This window comes from Aphelocoma coerulescens, chromosome 3 (genome assembly GCF_041296385.1).
Source record: "Aphelocoma coerulescens isolate FSJ_1873_10779 chromosome 3, UR_Acoe_1.0, whole genome shotgun sequence".
NCBI lineage: Eukaryota > Metazoa > Chordata > Aves > Passeriformes > Corvidae > Aphelocoma > Aphelocoma coerulescens.
This window is the reverse complement of record NC_091016.1, coordinates 94,369,838-94,391,465: the sequence shown is the minus strand read 5'-3', so window position 1 is coordinate 94,391,465 and position 21,628 is coordinate 94,369,838. Positions and strand designations below refer to the sequence as shown.

Below are 21,628 nucleotides of genomic sequence, written 5' to 3'. Positions count from 1 at the left end.
AGGAGGTTTCCAGGCTATTCCCAGTGGTGCCAAGCAACAGGACAAGAGGCAATGGGCAAAAACTGATGCACTGGAAGTTTCACCTGAATATGAGGAAGAATTTCTTTACTGTTCAGGTGACTGAGCACTGGAACATATTGCCCAGAGAGGTTGTGGAGTCTCCCTCACTGGAGATATTTATGAGCCATCTGGACACAATCCTGTGCCATGTGCTCTGGGATGACTCTGCTTGAGCAGGGAGGTGGGACCACATGACCCACTGTGGTCTCTTCCAACGTGACCCATTCTGTGATTTTGTGACCCACACTGTATCATTATCTTACAAATCATGGACAGATTTCACAATATATTTGCCAATTAAAGATTTTTTTCCCCCTTGGAAATTTTGTAATGCCATTCCAGATATTGCATTTTAGCCCCATTTTTCCTCCATATAATTGATATGAGACTTACCTAGGAACTGCAGTAATACAAAAAAAAGGGCAGTTTTAAAATTATGTTGTGTGGTCCCAGCCAGCTCCTCTTTATCAGGCAGATTGTAAATATATTTTGAAATAGTGGTGTCTCTTTATGTAACAACAGTATACTATTGTCCTGTGGTGCAAAACAGAAATATTAGGTACTATGCATGCAGTTAAAGCATTTGAAGAGCTCAGCCTCAGAGTGTAGCTGTCTCCGCTGAACAGATCTGGTCATGAAGCTACAGAAGCTGGCAGATGGAGATTATTCCAGACATATCACCTCAATGTGAGTCATGGAAAATAGACACCAGCATTCGTTAATGCTGCAAACCTGCTTGGCCTGACATGGGCTGGGTTCAGTGGTCATTGGATTAGAATTTGGAAATCAGAGCTCACTTCTGTTTGTAACTTCCCTAGTTCCTGAAAAAAGATTTATTCAGTAGCAATGCATAATAAGGATTTAAAAAGTCAAGATGCAAACAGAGCAAGTTAACAGGAATGGTGATTGACAGCCACTCAGAATGTCACACAGAGGTGGCAACAGGGCAGGTTCTAAAGAGCAGGTTCAGGCAAACAAATGAAAATATACATCTTCATAGAGCTGTTTCTTAGATTTTGTAAATCATTCACAGTTTGCACACATGCTAAAAGTACACAGTTTCCAGAACTGTGATTAGACAACCTGATAGCAGCAGAGTCTGTTCAGATCCACAGTCTGAGGTTCAGGAAGCCCCTGAGCCACAGCCTGCTGGTAAAGAACCAGCTTGGCACCTCCACAGTCTTCCTTTCATATCCGCTACCAGCCGCTGCTGCAAGGGCTGGACAGGCTTTGGTCTGTGGCTGTCCAGATGATGAAATGGCAAAGAACTTCATAGCAAACTTTATTCCATGAAAAAGCAGACTCATATAGACTTGAATTACCAAGTGTACTTTTCTTTTTTAAATTCTGGAAAAATCAAATTATTTAAAGAAACTTTCAAGTGCTTCATTAGCTGTTACCTGATCCACATTCAGACAGCCAAAGACTTCCTGGGGCAACTGGCAAAAGCAACTGAGTGGGAGGGTTTGGAGTTTTTCTTTTTGTCTGTGAGGAAAAATCAACCAAATACTTTCAGTTCCCCTCTCCCCTTCCCTCTGAAGCAAAAAGCTGGATATTATTTCTTGTTAAGTCCTAGAGATCAAATCTACAGTTAGGAAAAGTTTTTCTGCAGATCAAATTGTCAGGGACTCAGTAGGTATTTTGGCTTTTCTCTGCAGTGAGGCCTGTTTCGAACACAGCCCTTTTCACACAGTGCCTGCAGCTGCAGGACCTTGTGGATGGGCTATGGTCTTCCCATGTCCCAAAGAGAGGAAAAGTTCAGTCTCCTGAAGTGCTGTAGTCACAAGTACTCTTCACAAGCCTGGCTAAATGAACTCCTGGTCACATCTAGTCATAAGCTCCAAGAATTATGTGAATATTCATTTTTAAAAGTAATTCTCTCTGATGGTCTATGTTTGTGCAAAAGCCTTCCAGCCCCCTGGATGTGCATGCACTACAGCACACTGACTGAAGTAGCCTGTTCGTGTTCAAACAAATCCTGTAGGTATCTCATTACAAATCCTCATTCCTCCCCTAAACCCAAAAAAGCTAATAAGGTGGGCAGGTATAGATGTGACCTACTGGGCTGTGGCCATAGTTAGAGGAAACACATTGTGGAAAGACATCACATACCTGCTAAAGGGATGATAAATACATTTCCAAATGAAAGTACTGTACTGCTGGACATTGAACCTGTGCCTGGGCATTTAATCACTGCACTGAGCCTCAAAAGTGTTCTACAGGCAAATGAGTACTCCTGAGTATGGCAGCTCAAACCAGCTGTGTGTCAGCCCTCTAAACAGCTACTCAGGGCCTCTGCATCTGAAGATACAAGTTAATTGCTGGAAAATCTTTCAGTTCTGGTAAAGAAATAATAATTTATCTCATAGAAGTATCATTAACCTGCACCCTTTTTTACTTCATTGGCACAGGTTTTGTGATATTTCTTGCATTTTCAATAAGATAAAATAAAACTCTCTGACAAGATAAAAGGAATATGAACAAATAAGTTGAGTTATAGCAAAGTAAAGCCATGTCTACCATTATAGTAAAACCAGCAGTTTAGCTTTGTTCTTGCCTGGGTTGCAGGAAAAATAACCAGCAAAATAATGGGAAAGAAAGTGCTAAGATTAGAAATGCAGATAATGAGAATACTACAGAGAACTGTGAAATTATTTTGAGTTGAGGGGCCTTGATATTGAGACTAGATCATCTTTAAGGTGCCTTTCAACCCAAACCAGTCTCGGATTCTATGATTCTGTGATGCTATTATTCTGTGATTAATGTTAGGTTTACAAACTGAAAGAAACAAACTCAGTGAGGTTTTTGGGGTAAGGAGGAATAGCTATGAGAGAATAGCACCAGAATGATGAGAATGAAGACTATCCCATCATCCCAGTTCATGATTAACGTAGTAGATTGAATGATGCAGTCTGGTGAGCTGGGAAAAAAAATAATAAAACCTTTTGATGATTAGACTTTGAGGAGTAATGTGATGCTCAGTGTTTCTTATGTAAGAATTGCAACTACATATTAAGAAAAAAAATGTAACTGTGCAGGCAGTCAGGTGTTGTACCAGGCTCTCCAGAGAGGCCACAGTGTCCTTCCCTTCAGACACTCACCACTCAACTGGACACGACCTTGAGCAAGCTGATGTAATCGAACTTGCTCTCTGCAGGGGCTAGACAAGATAACTGCTGGAGGTCCCTTCCAGCCAACATAGGATTGTGATTTTTATGAACTTTGTAAAAGGAGCCAGTGTAACTTTAGTTTCATTAGAGATTAATATGCTGATTTTAACAGACAGGTTCTTGGTTATTTATTTGCCTGTGATTGTCTGAGTTCAATGACGCTCTGGTCATACTAAAAAGCTATTATTTCATACATTTTTATAGGAAGGTTTGACTAAATGACCTTAAGTTGACAAAGGTTTCTGTTGCTTTGATATATTAGTTGACTGGTTACTTTTTTTCTGTGTGCTCTCATATGAAAGGATGGATATTGTTACATGATTTTTCAGTTAAATCAAGATGTGCATTCCAGCTCAACATTCATTCTTTAAAGTTACATAAATAAATGTTCATAATGGGTCACAAAATCTGTGAAAAGAGCAGAACTTACTTTTTACACATAAATATATACAACATTTTTGGCTCACCCCAAATCCACTCTTTCACTTGTCAGGCTTCCTGAGGAATTAGGAGACAGGCAGACATGCATCTCTGTTGGAAGGAGAAAAACAGTGCTCTCACTACGAGGAGGAGCAGTCAGCTGGTGCATCTCAATTAAGAACAATTCCTGACTGTGCTGGAAGTGCTCTGTGTGGTCACCATACATAGTTTAAATCACTCCTAACCTAGGAAGGACCGATTCTCAACTCTAACAAACTTCTCCTGTGCACTTGAGTTAATATTTTAAAGACAGTTAAGAATTTAGACTCCCAGAGGCTCATAATTTGCAAAAGTTCTTCAGTGCTTATCTGTACTGATTTTTAATGTGAACATTTATGAATTGTAGGAGGCAAAATTACCACGTATCTCAGCTTCACATTGTTAACATACAGCACTGCAACTACTGTCTTGTGATGGAGCTGTCTGGACTGAGTACACTGAAGAGAGTATTATGCTGTGTTGGGAGTCACAGAGAGATGCTCCTTTGGCTGTCAAAGAACAAGGAGTCATTCCTAGCTGAAATATACCAATTAACTGGACCTCCTTGTGGTGACAGAGGTGTTTTTCTCCTTCTAGCAGAGATGCATGTCTGCCTGTTGCCCCGTTCTGGGAAGTTATAATCCTGTTTACTAGTATGGTCTGTGCAACTACTGAAGGCTACTACTCTGTATATTGAAGCTCCAAGAAGCTGACTTCAGCTGTGTGGTTAACAATGGGATCTCCAGGGCTTCTTCTTCAGTCTTGGAAGTATGCAGTGTTCAGCAGTATGTACTCGCAATCATCTCTGGTCAAACTGTGCACATGGAATCACAGAATCATAGAATGGTTAGGGTTGGAACTGACCTTTAAAGACCATCGAGTCCAATGCACCTGCTGTAAGCTGGGACACCTGCAACTAGATCAGATTACTGCAAGCCCCATCCAGCCTGGCCTTAAACACTTAGATAAGTGCTTACAGGATCCTCCTATGTGAAAGGAAACTGATCTGCTAAAGTAAAATTTATATAAGACATTCTCTGTGCCTGCAATATGTCTTATAAATACAAGCTTATTTCACACAAATTTCTGAGCCGAACAATTTTGGCAAAGAGTGAAAGCCACTGGAAGATAAAATGTTGGAAAGTAAAAGCACCCTCGTGCTGTTTCAAACAGGCACATGTGTTTAAGATCAAAGGGCAAGCTTTTCCCCACATGGAAAATAAGTGATCACTTTGTGTATTTAACATTCTGCATAAGCACAATGGTTGTTCCAGAACCTTTGCAACTCCGCATTTAATAAAATAACTCATTAACATTGTTGTTGCCAGAGCAATGCACAGGCCCAGCTTTGGCACATGGAAGCCAGACGTGTGAGCAGCAGCTGTCTTCCTGACAGACATCCCAGGAGAGACAGGCCCTGCTGTGGGCACACGAGGTGCTGCCCTTCCACACCACTGTTTGCAGTCCCTGCTGGTGTGCTCTGCAGCCCTGCCTTGTAGGGACTTCAGAATATCTTGCTTGGTGCACGGAAGAAATGATGTAACACTCTTTCCAGTTGGGGTGATTATGAGATAAAAGATCCTGAAATATAGAGGAAAGAAGTCACATCATTGGGCTTTGACTATAGAGACTCAGACAGAATAAAGGCTTATTGTGAAAAGTAATTGTTACATCTTGCTTTAGGTCTCAAGACCTAAAATCTCTGCAAGAAGTTTTCTGTTCTCAAAATAGCATGTGATACAAAGCCATAAGCTTTTTGTTGTACCCTCTCCAGCAAGACCTAGTGCTTGACAAAGTGTGTATCTGCTCTTTGCTTTTAAACACAAAGCAACTCAAGCATATGAGGAAATAGGTGAACACCCCCCCTGCCCCCTCAGTTTTGAGACTTTGTGCTGCTTTCCCATCAGTATTATATGGATGAGCATAGAGAAGAGATAAGTATTGCTGTAAGTTAAACTCAGGAAATTTTCTTTGTCATTTGAATGTTTCAAGGTGGGATTCTTCTTTTGCAATCTCACATGCTTCCACCATCAGGTTCTGGTCTGTTAGTACTGCTGCCTAACAACAAGAAAGGGCACTTCAGATTCCAGAAAGTGCAGGACTTATTTAGATTAAGGAAGACAAGACTAATGGTGTGGTATAAAACTGAACACCCTCAAGCTAAAGTGCCATGATTGATTCTTAGAAGTAAGTTTAATACTAACAGTGCATTATATTAGAAAAATATTCTGTGTTCCATTTATATCCTTGTTTACTACTGGGAGAAAATGATAGGAAATTAACAGGATTTTCTTTGCTCTGGTGATATTTATGAGTCAGCTCATAATTCCCAACACAAGCCATACTTCCACTGAAGTCAACTGTAAGGTTTCAGTAAAAACCAAAACCCAGCTATTAGTTACTAGGAGTAAATAAAGTTAGAGAAAGAAGACCTAGATCTTAGAATATTAAAGACTTTTTTAAAAATACTAATTCTTAATAACATTATGGCATTACTCTGCCAAGTTTAACGAGCCCTGGCGTTTGTGGCTGCTTAGATTTCTGTTGTAGCTGTGAGGGGCATTGGGGCTATAAGGTAGCCTGGACTTGTAAATACTCTGTTATGTATTAATTGGTATCTATTATTTTTTATCATTTTGTACCATTCCCCCCCCAGCCACCACAGGCTGATATAATGATAATGATGTGGTACAATATATGTCAAAGCTCTGATGTTTCCACTCAGAATAATTTTTTTTTTATTTAAAAAGAAATAATTTTTTAAAGTGTGCTTTATGTGTTATCTACTATTCTGGCTAACATGTGAGATAACCACATTTAATGACAGCAAATTGGAATCCCCATGCAAAGCCAGGGATCCCATAGATTCTTCATTTATGTCATGGAATTGAGCATTACTGGCAGAACAACCATGTTATTTTGCAGCCTGGAAAGCTGCTACTGGAGAACTTGTGGGTACTTCTTTGTTCATTGTGGGTACTTTTTGGTTCACACGCCTGGAAGGATAAAAAATTGTAGAAGTAGCCAAGGGTTGCTAAGATGCCTTCTTGAGAGATATGGTTAAAATAAGTTCCTTTGGCTCATGTATTACAGTACAATATCTTTGTATGACTGCATTTGAGTGTCCTTTCCCCTGAAAAACTCCTTTAATTGTCAATGTTGCTGACTATACATCAATGAAAAACAAATGTAAAACCAAAGCAAAATGCAGTATACAATATACTATTGGAGCAAAAATAAGAGAAATGAGGAAATTGATTTTTGTTCCAGAGCTCTTCAATGGGATGAAGTATTTTTTTGTGAAAATGCACAGCGGACTTGAGTGTTTCCCACAGTATCATCCTATCATAGTCAAGTTGGGCTAATAGTCTCAGTCCCAAGCTTTTATTAAAATATGTCAATCGGGCACCTGAATTTGAAAGATTAAATTTTCAAAAGATTTTGTCCCCATATTTACTTTTAATTAAGATGTAAAACAGAACTGAAATCACAGAATCAGAGAATATTCTAAGTTGGGAGGTACCCACAGGAATCATTGAAGTCCAAGTCCTGGCCCTGTACAGGACAAGAATTTCACCCTATGTCTGAGAGCATTGTCCAAATGCTTCTAGAACTCTGGCAGGCCTGTGCTGTGATATATCCTCAAGTATTCAAATGTAAAATATCCCCACTTTTTGTAAATTACAGCTCATTTGCTAAATAGGCTCGTTTGATAGTGTTTTTTTCAACGCAATAACTTGACATCCAGAAGTACCTATCCGTAGTAAAAGATGTACTGGCAAGTCCAGAGAAAAATTTCATCCAGACACATGGTAACTCCCAGACCATACCCAGGAATTGTCTAGGAAAGTGGTGTTTTACCCAGGCCAAAATGATTCCAGTGGCAGTTCTCAGCATTTAATGGTATAGACCATCAGTAGCCATTGGGAGTGTCATTCCCTGTCACATTACTCACTTGAATCACAGTAAGTGGGATTAATGCCAGAGCATAAGGTAGACAGGCTTCTTTTCTCCCAACACAGTGTGTTTCCTCCTTAGTTTTAGCTGCCAAAGCCAGTGTTGGCAGCGTTGGCCACTGATGGTCCATTAGGCAACAAAGGTAACTGATGTCCTGCCCTGCTACAGTAAATCACACCTTGGCTTTGCCAGAGCCAGAGCTGCACTCTGAGCACCAAGCAAACAGGCAACTTTTGTGGCATAAAAAATACCCAGCAGTCCTGCAATTTTCCTGTTCTTTTACGTTTGCTCTGTTACTTTAAAAAAACCCAACTAAACATGAGGTAGTGGCAATATTTTTATCTTAAAACCTGAAGACCTGAAAAGCTGATTTTGTAGTGGATTATGCTGGTTACCAAACACATTTCTTCCTTGCACATCTATGCATTTCCTATATTAAGGATTATTTTTCTCTTTAGCAAGACATCCAAGTACAGTATGTTAGCAAACACTTTCACATAAAAAGGTTGTTTGAGTACTTCCCTTTGCCCTAGACTGTGAAAAAGGTTAGAAGAAATAGACAGCAATAGAAAAATGATTTTAAAGAAAAAGTTATATAGTGGTTTTCACTTCTCTAGCTTCATACTGTAATTCTTTAAATTTTCTCTATTTCATTATAATGAAGTTTTATCTTAATATTGTATATGTTCTAAAAAAATTATATAAATTCTGCAACCTGTGCCCAGTGGTAAAGACAACATAGTTTATACTCATGTTTTAAATTAATTTTCTTGTGAAGTATCTGTGGTCAAGCAAAGGTTGCTGTGTAAGATGTCAGACTTCTCACTAGGAGTTGGAGCTATTTGATGCAAAAGAAAAATCCAACAGAGTTGTCTAAATACAAATTTTATTTATTAAATTCAACGTTCACATTTGAAAATTTTGGTTTACAAAAAAGACCTATGCTTTGTGAGTGATAAAAGGAGCATTTTGTAATTTTCTACAGATTTGAGCCAAATCATTATTACTCGTCCCAATCAGTAAAATAGTTAAAATCTGGAGGAGCACATGCTTTATTCTAATTTTTCTGTTATCTCCTGTTGACACCAGTGAAAATAGAAAATATCTAGGTCACAAGAATCTCTGAGCATTAAGAAAAAGCATTTCCTGATTTGTTTTGTTTTCTTTTAAGCTAATGTGCTTGCTCAAGGAAAAATGATGCCTCCTTTTTTAGAACTCTGGAGAAACTTACCTTGATATTTTATTTTTTGTCTATGATGGAATGGGTGATCAAATGTGCATTTCATGACTCTTTTACTTGTGCCCCATAGGTACCTGAGCTATTTGATTTGCTTTGTTTTGATATCATCTCCTGTTATAGCCTCTTCATTGCTTTGTCAATAGAAGCCAAGTACAATCACTTAGCAGACTCTGCTAAAAATATGATTCCTTAAAAATATGTCAGAAAAGAACAATTTCAGTTGGCAACAATTTTTTTCACACTGCAAGTGTAAACTGTTTCATGCTTGATAAATTCTAATTTTTAGAATGAATAAACATCCCACAGTGGAACGAAAAATATTTTTAAAACAAAATTTTTCCATCACAGCCTGACAAAACTCACCTTTCTAAATGAGTTGCTTCAGCAGCATGCTTGGTTCTTAAAAATTGTCAGACAGGAAATTCAGTTCGAGTTTCTATATTTCTGAAAAAGGTAGCAATTAATCCAAAGAAAAAATACATAAAAAGACAGGTTTGCTGCAATGCTTCTTTTTCCTCAAAAATTATTTATTAAGTTTCCTATCCAGTTTATTTTCCCATTTTAAGACTGTGAGGTCCTCATACTCTACCTCCCCACAGCCAGGACTGTACTATTTCTGGGTAGAAGGAGGTGCATTCCCACCCTGAACATGCTACACTCTTCCGCTTGAAGGAAAGGTTGAAGTGCAAGTCATTTTAAGGGAAATCTACAGGAGAAATTTATGAGCTTTTTCTATGGAAGAGCACTTATTCTCCATGCAGCTTTTGTCAAACACTTTTAACAAATTGTAATAACCTTTGTCATATCTCATTTTCTTGCATAAACAAGTCACACTGAAACTATAAATGATGGAAAATTTAATCCACATGGCTTGCACTATCAAAACTGTTAAACTGTATTCTTTTCCACCATGTCAGCAGTGCATTATCTGTTTTATAGGAATGTTGAAAAGATTACTTTTTAAGGGAGATACCGCAGAACCTGTGTAACTGTCTGCCTCATGCCTGCACTAGATGACGTTTTCACTTTCAGTTCTTCCTGAAGCTAGGAAAATGCTTCAGCGTTTCTCTTTCCATGTCCTATCAGAGAGGGCATTTCCACCCACCTCCAATGACTGTCTGCTCAGAGGTACCAGGAAGTGCTCGGAGGCTGAGGGTGCTGTCAGGTTTGTGCTGCCCTCCTGCCTTAAGCATTCACGTCTGCTCCGGGGTGGAATGTGGTACACCAGCTCTAAGTTGAACAATATGCATAATTCTTCCTCTGTGGGAACCTGGTGCCTTGCAAATTGTGTGTACATATAAGAGTAACTCCTGGTCCAGGAGAGGATGTTTTTTCTTCTGTCCCCAGCAGTTGTATGGGATACTGAAGCTGTAAATTCTCCCTTTCACCCATCAAGAGGGATGAGAGTGCTGATAACATCTAGCCAAGGCAGATCTGTCTTTTTGCTTTTTGTGAGAACCATTCACAAAAATTAGTAATCCCCATGAAAGTGTAACAGTGCTATGAAAGACTGTCTTTCCTTCCTTTTTTAATAGGGTTTTCTCTGGGTATTTTATCCACTTATCTAAACCTTTAATGTATCTATTGGTGCTATCCATCCAGTATATCTTCAGCACATTCATTTATCTAATGCCACACACAGATTTTATGCATTCGAGGATTAAAAAATCACGTAAAGGTGGCACTTGGGTACTCAGCAAGATCCTGATCACTGTCAAGAAAGCACGGTCACTGCCCCTGGCTGTGGAAAGAATTACTTATGGAGGGGCTCTAATAGTTCTTTGTAGACTCAGACCTCATGAATGCAAACAACTCCCTCTAAATTTGCAAGCAAGTGCATTAGTGTACCAGTGGGAAAAGTAAGAGCTACTTTTTGGTTGTAGCTAAAGTTAGCAAAAGCTTTCAAACATTTTCTACCTTCCATACAAAATCCGGCATAATGGCACTGCCAACAGTTTGCAGTTTTGGTCATAATCCTGAATGCCCTTACCTCTGTGGGGATTAAATCAGACCTCAAATATTACTGGAAAATACCTCTGGTGGTCTAATCGCTTAATTATGCCACTTTAGCAGTGATACATTTTTATTATTTACAGAAGAGGCTACAAAAGTTTGCAGATGTTTAACTTTTGATTATTTTAATTCTAGCAGTAAATTATGTAGCGAAATAGCTCTTAAAGATCTTCCCAGGGTATATTTTTCGTCCTTATGATACTCCTTAAGTAATGTTTTAACAATTGCTTTAAGCTGAACATCCTTTTCCGTATGAACAGCCCTTAAATCAAACCGTAGTAAAATTCTGCTGAAAATTATATAAATGGAGAATTGGTAGGTCCTAATTAACCAGTAAGAAAAGTTTATGAGAGGCAGATTGATTAAATATCAAAGCTTCTGAGTTATATTATCTTTCATAAACTGGCTTTTCTCCAATTAGTATATGCTTTCAGGAGCAGGGGAATAAGATGAAAGGATCTGAAACAAAACTGATTATTGCTGAAACAAAATGGAAGTTGCTGCTTTTGATAAAATACAAGGCTATGGCAGTACTTGAATAATTTTATGGGAAGTTGCTGCCCAAGGCATATGTTTTACTGTCTGATACTGAATGCATGAGGAAAAACCATCTGTTTTTTTCAGCCTGAACAATTATATGATCCAGATTGAACCGCTAGAGGCCAAATATAATTACTCTGTGTTTTGCTTTGTACTCCTCTCTACCTACAGCAGCATAGTCTTGTACAGCATGTATCATAGCACACAGTTCAAATGATGGCATGGGAAAAACTTTTTCTTCTATTGAGGGTTATCAGATTACTATCCAGGGCTTAATGCAATCCTCTACACTTCATCTGTCACTGGAGAAATAGTTCACAATAGGACAGAACAATTTCTGATAAATTTTGACCACTGTGATGTTTGAACCTTAGGGATTTATTTTCATTTTGTTAAAATCATTTAACATCCAGCCAGGTGAAAGGTGTTGCTACACCCTTCATGCCTTCAGTTCCAGCTGGGAAAAAGGAGAGGTGCTTTTGTTGCATGGCTTGAGTAAACAGACTGCACTAAAAAAGATAGATAGTGAATCCCAACTATTAGTTTACTTTGAAGGAAAGCACTTCAGTGATATATAAACTACTGAAAATATTCCACTTTTGTTGCTACTGTTGTGTTTTACAACACCTAAATGTATGCTTTTAGTTTTGCCATGCTAGTAGGATTGGGTTTCTCCCCTCCCGAAAAGTGCTTACACTTTAATTTTAGACATAATGTGCTGAGTGGCACTAAAAACAGCGTTCAGTGTTGGAGGGAGGAATGAGGGACAGAGGGGCAGTATTTGAATGTGTGGGTGGATAAATGCAAACATTTTTCTTTTGTTCTTTAATAATAATTAATAATAATGATGCTCCATTCCTTTTAGATTTTCTGGAAAAACTGAGAACAAAGGTTATAGATGTTTACAGATGTTTGGAAAATTTTCTTTCCAACACTATTCTTATATATTGCTGTGAGGATTGTTTCTGCTTTTCATGGATAAACTGCAGAACTATGTCAGCCAGGTGCTAATCTACACTGCACCTGGCTTTCCTGAATATTTGCTTTTATTTTGACTAATACACTGCTTAACTGTACTCATTCCCTCTCCTGACTCACTTTTCCCATCTATTGTGAATAAACACCTTGCCCACAGTGATATTCTAAAGCATGGTCCTGACAGACCATGGCAAAGCAAGTGGTGGGTGAGTGGACAACAGTTTTGTGCCTGTAGGATTGGGCTGTGACTAAAAAGGTTCAGGTTTATTCCACATATAAAGACTTTCTATGTAGCCTTAGGCAAGTCCCTTACCTTTACAGTGCCATGGTCTCCAACTGTGATATGGGAACAAAAGATTTTCTTTTTTCCTGCTGTGTCTGTTTTCTATAATTGTGCTATAAGAAATCTCTTCCAAGTGAAAACTTGTATTGTGTGTTTGGACAAGACCCAGTACAACTGGGCCTCCAGTTTAATTGGTATTACAGGAATAAAACCAAGTGAGGGATTTTTAATACCTAAACACAAAGGAAGTAAGCAAATGTCATTTTAATTGATTCAGGTCTAAAGAAATTCAGTAAAAGGAAAATACGTTCTTTTACTGTAAATTCTTAGTCACTCAAAATTTTATTTTGCCCTCCATGCAAGCCTTAATGAGAAGAAACCACATTTATGCCTATGTCAGTAGGATGTAATTATAGGGGGGTTGCATCTGAAGGTTGTAGCCGCTGAAACTACAAGTAACGTTCTTTGAGATTTACCATTTTTATAAAGGGAGGTGAAGGGAAGAAAATTGCTCACAAGATGGGTTTTTGTCACTTATCATAGAATCATAGAATCACAGAATCATAGAAAAATAAAATCATAGAAAAATAGAATCACGGAATGGTTTGGGGTTGGAAGGGACTCTAAAGATCATCCAGTTCCAACCCCACTGCCATGGGCACAGAACCTTCCACTAGACCAGGTTGCTCAGAGTCCCATCCAACCTGGCCTTGAGCACCTTCAGGAATGGGGCATCCACAAGTTCTCTGGGTAACCTGTTCCAGTGCCTCAGCACCCTCACAGTAAAGAATTTCTTCCTAATATCTAACCTAAATCTTATGTCCTCCAGCTTAAGGCCTTCCCCCTTGTCCTATCCCAACATGCCCTTGTGAGAAGTCCCTCCCCAGCTTTCTTGTAGGCCCCTTTTAGGTAATGGAAGGCTGCTTTAAGGTCTTCCTGGAGCCTTCTCTTCTGAGGGGAGGCTGAACAACCTTGATTCTCTCAGCCTGTCTTCACAGGAGAACTGGTCCAGTGCCGTGATCAGTTTAGTGGCTCTCCTCTGGGAGATGTCCCAACAGGCCAATGTCTTTCTTGTGCTGAGGGCCCCAGAGCTGGATGCAGCACTCCAGGTGCAGTCTCACAGGAGCAAAGAGGTGGAATCACCTCCCTCGACCTCTGGCCACGCTTCTTTTGATGCAGCCCAGGATGCGGTTGACTTTCTGGGCTGTGAGCATGCATTGCCAAGTCATGTTGAACTTTCATCCAGAAACACCCCAAAGTCTTTCTCCCTGGGGCTGCTTTTGATCCATTCTCTGCCCAGCCTGTACATGTGCTTGGAATTGCATGTCTTGAATGAGTTTTTTAATTAATCTTGGAGCATGTGTTGGTCTTCATCTTTCTCTAGTCTAGAAGACTTGCCAATGGTGTATGCCAAATGTGTGCTTTACCCTCCTGGATACTGTTTTATTTACAGTCCTTAATAGAATTTATATGCAAGGTTGTACCATATTTGATTTTCTGAGTAGAACTTCTCCCCAGCAGTTAAGTGATATGCTAAAAAATGTGCCTCCAAAGTCTAATTGCATTGCAGATAGAGATTTTCTACTGGAAATTCTGCAGACTAGACTCATAGTTTTATGTAATGTATTGGATATATTATAGCACTACTATATTACACCACTATGGAAAGTCCATATGTTCTGTGGGAAAAAGTAAGCATAGCTCCTGAAGCACAAGTGGATGCAGATGCAATAATATAGTAATGTTATATCCAGTAGTTAGAAACACAGAAGTATTTAGGTTGAAAAGAGCCTCTTTGAGTCTTCCAGTCCAACCTCCTTCTCAAAGCAGAGCTCACTTCAAAGCCAGAGCATGGCCTTTGTCAGCCAAGTTCTGCAATCTTTGGGGGCAGAGGTTTGACAGTGTGGCGCATTGACCCTGGCAGGACACTGGGTGCCCACCAAAGCCTCCCTATCATTCCCCTTCCTCAGCTGGATGGAGAAGAGGAAGTATAATGAAAGGCTCATGGGTCAAGATAAGGGCGGGGAGGGATATGTATCTGTGTTAATTACAATATCTATTCACGTGGGTTAGAACATCTGCTAATGAGTCCCAGCAATTCAGACAAAAGTCAAAGGCCTGCTGTTTGTTGGTTGACTCATTGCACAGCATGACTGACAAGTGTTTTAAGAAGAAATTAAGCAAGACATTGGTTTAATCAATTATTAGTGGCTGTTGATTAGTCAGTTCATGATATTGTGGGTAAAATGAACCTCTTTTCTTATCCAGTTCATAGATGGTTTCACTAGCACAGTGATATGGTTGGTGAAGCAGTACAAGAGGAAAGGATAATCCTTACCACCAACAGTATGTGTCAGAGCAATATCAGCTTTTCTGGCTCATGTCTGCAAACACCTGTGCTGTATGCTCTAAGGATTGGACATGGGATATGCAAGAATTTCTGCAGTGATACCATTTGTTTGGATCTTCCTCACAAAAAGAGGAAGAAATGTTTTGCCTGTATATATTCATCAGTATCATGAAACATACAGGCTCATGCAAACTCAAAACTGTGCTCATGTTTTCCTGATTGTAACTGCCCAGCTTGTGTAATTGTTTTAACTCCTTCAGTGGATTGTATGATAGTAAGTTTCTTCCCAGAACAGAGCCTGTTCATTGAGGACAGTGACTGCCTCTCACTTCTGGTGGTTTGTACATGAAGTCTGTTGCTCAGAAGGAGGTTGTTTCAGATGGACAGAGAGGTGTGATATGTAACTTAGCTCTTCGGTAAGCTTGTGCAGCAGATATTTGTGCAGTGATAGTTGTGGGAGAAATGATTTTTCAGACCTGAGAAACAACTGTCCCATTGGAGATCTTTATTTAAAGACACTTAGATTATCTGGACTCCATAAAGGTACAGGACTGTGATACAAAACATAATGTCTATGTATACTGGGTCATTTTCCCAAGAAAATCTTGTTTCTGTTAATTCTAGCAGTGCTGCTCAGAAAGGTATGGATGTAATAACAAGGTATGGATTCTAATGAACTAAGTAGTGCCTGTATTCCCCTCTACTAATGAAGACTGTACAGAGACAGTCTTCTATTAATGTTGGTGAAGTAGGATCAATATAGATACTGGGTCAGGGTACTGAGAAATATTAACAATTATTAATATTCTTTCTTTTTCAGTTTTCTCCTTGTGTTTGGTTGCTTGATTTTGTCCGTGTTTTCTACTATTCCTGAACACACAAAACTTGCCTCTGGTTGTCTCTTCATTTTGGTAAGTGAAAATTCTAAATGCAAGACAATTTTACAGATACTTTTGTATACATTCAAATCCTCTCTCTCACCATGGAGGAAGTAATATAATACAATAACTGAACATTTTTAAAAAATCAGACTTTTCATCAGGATGATGAAAAAATGATAAAATAGAGGATTGCACCATCTTTTTATTGATAAACAGGTCAGATGGTAAGACAGTGCTCATAAAGTATTGTACTGCATCACCTTCCTTGCTTGAGAATTGCTGTGGCTTATAACTGATAGAATTTCTACTGCAGTTTGGCAGTGACTGAGCATGAAAGACCTTTGATATTGCTGCTGTAATTTATAAAGTCAGTATGTAGTAAGAGGCACTTAAAATAGGAATTAATTTTGGTATCTTAGATACCAATTTGGGATAGCTCTTGGTAGATACTGACATTTTAGTAGCAGTTGCTGCAGTAGGATGTGGTAGTTTCATTATTTCTTCATAATACATGCTTTTGTACTATGTTTTTTCCCTTTTTCTCCTTTTTCCCTTCTGAGGTAAATGAAAATGGCTTTAATCCCTAAAAGTGCTTAACATTTTTCATGCATTGTACAGACACCATTTTATTCATCTGCTTCTTGATGGGCCATTTAGTTCTGCAAGCGATGGCCTGAGAGGATAGGCAGTAGTGAGCGTTAAAACATCACTGTAAACCTGGAGTTACCATGGTTATTTCAGTTCAGTGTATTCAGCAGATTGTGGCTTGTTAGGTAGCACACCTGAGGTGAAGTAACTGTTGACAAATGCCAACATTTTAACTGTCATCACTTTATATATCCAAAAGCTCTGGTCTTCAGAACAGCTCCCTAATTAATTAGGGTGTGAGCAGGCAGATAAGCATAATTAAGCTGTGTGCTATGTCTTTACAGCACAATAGGCCACTGCACCAAAATTCCTGAACTAAATGTCCAGAGCTGGCTAGGTGCAGGTAATGTCCTGCTCCATTAGATGGTTTCTTAGCAGGGCTAATTAGGGAGAACCAGGCTAAATGTTGCGTTTTTCTTCCTAGCTGTATTAGTGCTTTTTCTTTCTCTGAAGAAAAGATCAGGTGGCATTAAACCAGCTAGAAATGATCAGATGTAATCCTACACTCATACCTAGACCCATTATTTATGAATCTGAACAACACTTGGCAAATGGAAGTTTGTTTGAATGTTCTGCAGCTAGTTATATTATCGTAATTGGTACACTAATTACTAACATTTTTTGGTACAGAAAACAGGAAAATATTATTAGTCTGAAAATACCCTATTTGTAATAGAAGGTGCTTTTGTGACAAGTAATCCATTTGCCTGTATACTTATGCAAATAGTTTGCAGAAATGCCATTTGTTCTGACATAAAATATGCATTTCTCATGAGCCACATATTTGTTGATTGTGTTGGAACACTTACTGCTGCTGATTCCTCAGCTGGCTGATTCCCTCTACTGTGCCATGGGTCTCACGGGAACCACAATGTGGAGGAACTCTGTGAAGCCCTGGCCTTGCTCCCAGCACTGGGCAGAGGTGTGGTGAGCTCTGATAGCTGAGGCACCAGTCCCTGTAGAGGTGTCCATCAGCTGAGCAGAGTTGCTCAGTGTCTACTGGGGGAAACTTTGGTGCTTTTTGCTCCTATGGCTTCCAAGATAAACTTTGTCCATCTTAACTGTTCCAACTGTACATCCCATGGCCTCCTCTGAACACAGAATAGGCCTTAAGGAGGATTGATTCTTGAAGCATCAATACTAGCCTCGTCCAACATTTCTATGTTATAGCCTACTGTGTTCAGCAAACCTTTGGCAGGAATAAACCTAGTGATGACGAATTTTGAGTTTCCTGCTGTGGGTCTCTAATGGAGAAATATATAAACACAGCAAAGTATGAAGTTCCAGAAGCAGGCTAAAGCTGACTGCTTTATTGCAGTTTGCTGATGCGTGGTGTGTCCCTTCTCTACATACTGAATCATTAGCTGATATTAACAGTTATCAAAGCAGGCTTTTGTAGCTGCAAACCAAGAGGAAAATACATTTCTACATTAACTCAGGAGCAGTTGTTTTGGCTGTGCCAATGCCTAACTGCAGCCACTAGAGTTTTCGCAACCTTTTCCTTGCAGTGATTCACACAGCTCTTCCAAATGTGTCATTTAGTAAGACAGCTGTATTAACTATCAGATCTGGTTTAATACTGTTTTTGCTTTGTGCTTGAAATAGAAGTTATATGTTTATTTTCTAATGAAGTACTGTACAAATACAACAATCCATAGAGCTGCCTGCTGGGTTTCTGTGAACTGTTTGTTTTGCAGATTTATTCCAGATGGTCTCCCCTACAGCCATGTTAATTGCCTAAAAAGCTAATGTAATGTTTCTTCAACTTAATACCTGAGTTGCTGCATGCACTGGCACCTGTGGCTTTTGACATATTGCAGCTATTCACAATTACACAGAGAGATTAAAGAGGGAAGTATAGATGAGCTGAGCAAACCTTTCCCTCCTTCTCAGAAAGGCCAGAGGAGCAGAGAAGATTATTCTTCTGCAATCAGTCAATTCCATTTATCTGCCTGAGTCTTCCCTTTCTAGGGAGCAGAGAACATATTTCCTAATCACTGCATTCTAAATACTCTCTCAGAAACATGCAACAGTGTTTGATAGCTCAAAGCAAATCATTGTTTAGGAAAGCAGTAATAGCTGAGGGTTTCTGAGCTTCAGCAGAGGTTAATGGACTCATCTGGGATGCAGAAATCCCTGAGCTCTGCTCCCAGAGCCGAGGCAAACCTGCCCTGCTGTGTTGTGTTGGACCCAGCTTCAATTCTGGCATCCACACAAGTACTACTGTGTTCCAAGGCATGTCCTTATCAGGAAACCTGTCAAGGGAAATGCCTTTAATATTTGAATTCTATACTTAAAATGAAAGTCCTGCAGATAAGTTAAATGGATGTTACATACAGTATTGTTGAACTGTTACATCAGTAATTAAATTGGTTAGATTTGTGTCCAGAAATAATAAGAGTAACTGGGAGGAGACCATCAGATAAAACTCCTTATGCCTATAATGATAATTGTGCTTTAGCCTCATCTGTGCACACAACTTCTGGCACTTGAGCTGTAGCAGTGATATATCCCAGACAGGCAGTAGAATAAAAATCTACTTCAGCATCAAAATAAACCACAAGCAGCTTAAGAATCTAACAAACACAGCAAGAAAATAATCTTTGGTGTATTGCTGATCTACAAGCACATTTACTAGCAGTTTATCAAATAATAAACACAAGGGGAGTAAAACTGAGGCTGTGAAGGCAAAACCAAATCTTTTGGGGAAGGCAGCCAAGAAGGAGTATTATCTGGAACTGGAGGTCATTTGTGCTCTTGACCAAACTCTCTATATTTTAAGCTCATTTTCAACTAAAGCTGAAAGTTATGTGAATTTCTGGTTCACTTCTGTTTGTTTACTGTCAATGCAAGAAAATTGATAAAATAATTTGAGTTGACCCATGAAGATTTGACAAATTGAGAAGTAAATAAAAAAGGTCTTGGATCAGTTTAAATCCTTCATTTGGCCTGGGATAAAATATCATTTGTGTATTTGATTTTTTAGAACTTCTGGCTTAAAACTAAGATTGAGATTGTAGGAAACAAAATGTCATTTTTATTTGAACAAACAAAGCATCCCATTTTTTTCATAATTTTAATTTTTAATCAAGATAGGGAGATTGAGAAACTCAAGTGAATTTCTGCAGGACTGGTTTTATCAAATCTGTTTTGTGCTTTTCTCTGAAAATGGCTAGGGTAGAAAGCTGTACCCAGATTTGTAGAATAAAGGCCTCTGAAAATGTACTCTAGGAACACATTCTTCAGGCAGAAATAGCTCCCAAAGATATAAAAGCAGAAAGCGTGCACAGGATGAAGCTGGTTTCTTCATGTACTGTGGTCACTTAGATGTATCCAAAAGGAGAGTCTACTAAGTGCTTCTTGCAATTAATATCTTTCCAGGATTTTTTTCTCCTAATATTTTTGCATAAAAGAAAGAGGGCACACATTGATTTTAAAAACATAGGGTATAGCTGCCCTATTGCAGATAAGCGTATATTCCATTTGTCTCTGCTCTAGGAAATAAGTCTATTCACAGGGATGAAATCATACAAATCCACTACAGCATTTTAAAGATAGTCAGAGTGGATTTTAAAAAATCCACTCAATGTTTTTTGGGCTCAGTTAAAAAAAAAAAGGCATTTTTCAGTTTAGATTGTATGAGCACTTAAATGCTCTTGCCATGCTTGGATAAAAGACACCAGACCTGATAGAAGACTTAATGGATGGCTCTATAGGACCAGCTATCAAGGCATAAAAAGAAAAACTGAATGGTCTTGAAAGATTTCAGTTATAGATACATTTCTAACAACAGTAAGGTATAAACCATATTACTGGAATTTTGCCGCATCTTCTTCTGAGAAAAACAGATTAATTTATCCCTGATCTAAAAAACAGTGAATTTGTCAAAACTCAAAATTAGTATTTCTCAAGAAACACTAATTTCTAGTGTTTTATTTTCCAAATCAATTCTTAGCTTTGAAATTTCAAAATTCCTCATCGAGGTCTCTGAAAAATTACATTAGACATACAACACTGATGTTATCAAAGACAGAATAATAGAGGGAAATATAACATTGATAAGGTAAAAACCTTCATGCTTTCAGTCTTGTTTGGATTCATGTACACTAATATTATAATAAGGTGATAACATGAGCAAAAAACAATTCAACCATGTCATAATAAACTACCTGTTAGATTTGAAAATATCCTTACCTTACCAAAATGAATATTTTCACGTCTTTGCTGTTTACATTGATGCTCTCCTATTATGTATATGGATTTGACCAAGTCACAGTTGACTGTTTTTACAAAAATTTGGACTACAGTTCATCACAATTGCTTGTGAATCTTTGTGTAGAAACAGAGCAGACGTCCCATTGGAAATTTAGATGCTGAATGCACTTTGCTGAAATTAAAAGTTATTACAAGAAAATCTGACAGAAAACAAAAATGTAAATTAAAAGACGGAGTTAGTTAAAAACAGTGGCTGTCCTCAAAGTTTAATTCTTCTCTCACAAGGCAGTGTTGGCACTCCCAACCAACCAGCAAAGCTCTGTAATGAACAAGTACACACTGTATCTATGGAGAAAGAGATGAAAGCAACCATAAAAACTATTTCCTAACAACAGAACACAGCACTGCACATAAAACTCTAGAGATATCTATATACTGTCAGCAGAAGTTTCTAAATATTGTCGACAATGCTGAGGGCGATAAGTACACTTGAACAGATCAGAGAATAAAGATGTCTCAATCCTCGCATAAGCCTATTATTGATATGGTTCTGGGATTGATTATAGTGTTAACAATGTTTTGTCCTTTCTTTTCTTTTATTATTCTATGTTAAGCAGAAATTACCTTTGCAAAGAAAAGATTAAAAATCACACATTGAACAGAATCATTTTTCTATTGTAATTAAAAATGCAATATATTAGGTTCTACTGGGAAAGCTTAAATGGGTTTGATGACTAAAGATCATTAAAACTGCATATGTGATCTACAAACAGGGGAAAAAAATCTCATAACTGAATCACTTGAAGAAGGTAGGATAACTATGAACAAGTACCT

General features: G+C 38.5%; 1 protein-coding gene across 5 annotated transcripts in view; it reads left to right on the top strand.

Annotated features, from left to right (window-relative positions):
- Nucleotides 1-21,628, top strand: part of KCNQ5 (potassium voltage-gated channel subfamily Q member 5) — a 278,035-nt gene that overhangs the window by 179,130 nt on the left and 77,277 nt on the right. For all 5 annotated transcript variants that reach the window (XM_069008614.1, XM_069008612.1, XM_069008611.1 and 2 more), the window contains exon 2: nt 15,871-15,961. In XM_069008614.1, coding sequence (XP_068864715.1) covers nt 15,871-15,961 — 91 coding nt within the window. The remainder of the gene's footprint in view (nt 1-15,870; nt 15,962-21,628) is intronic.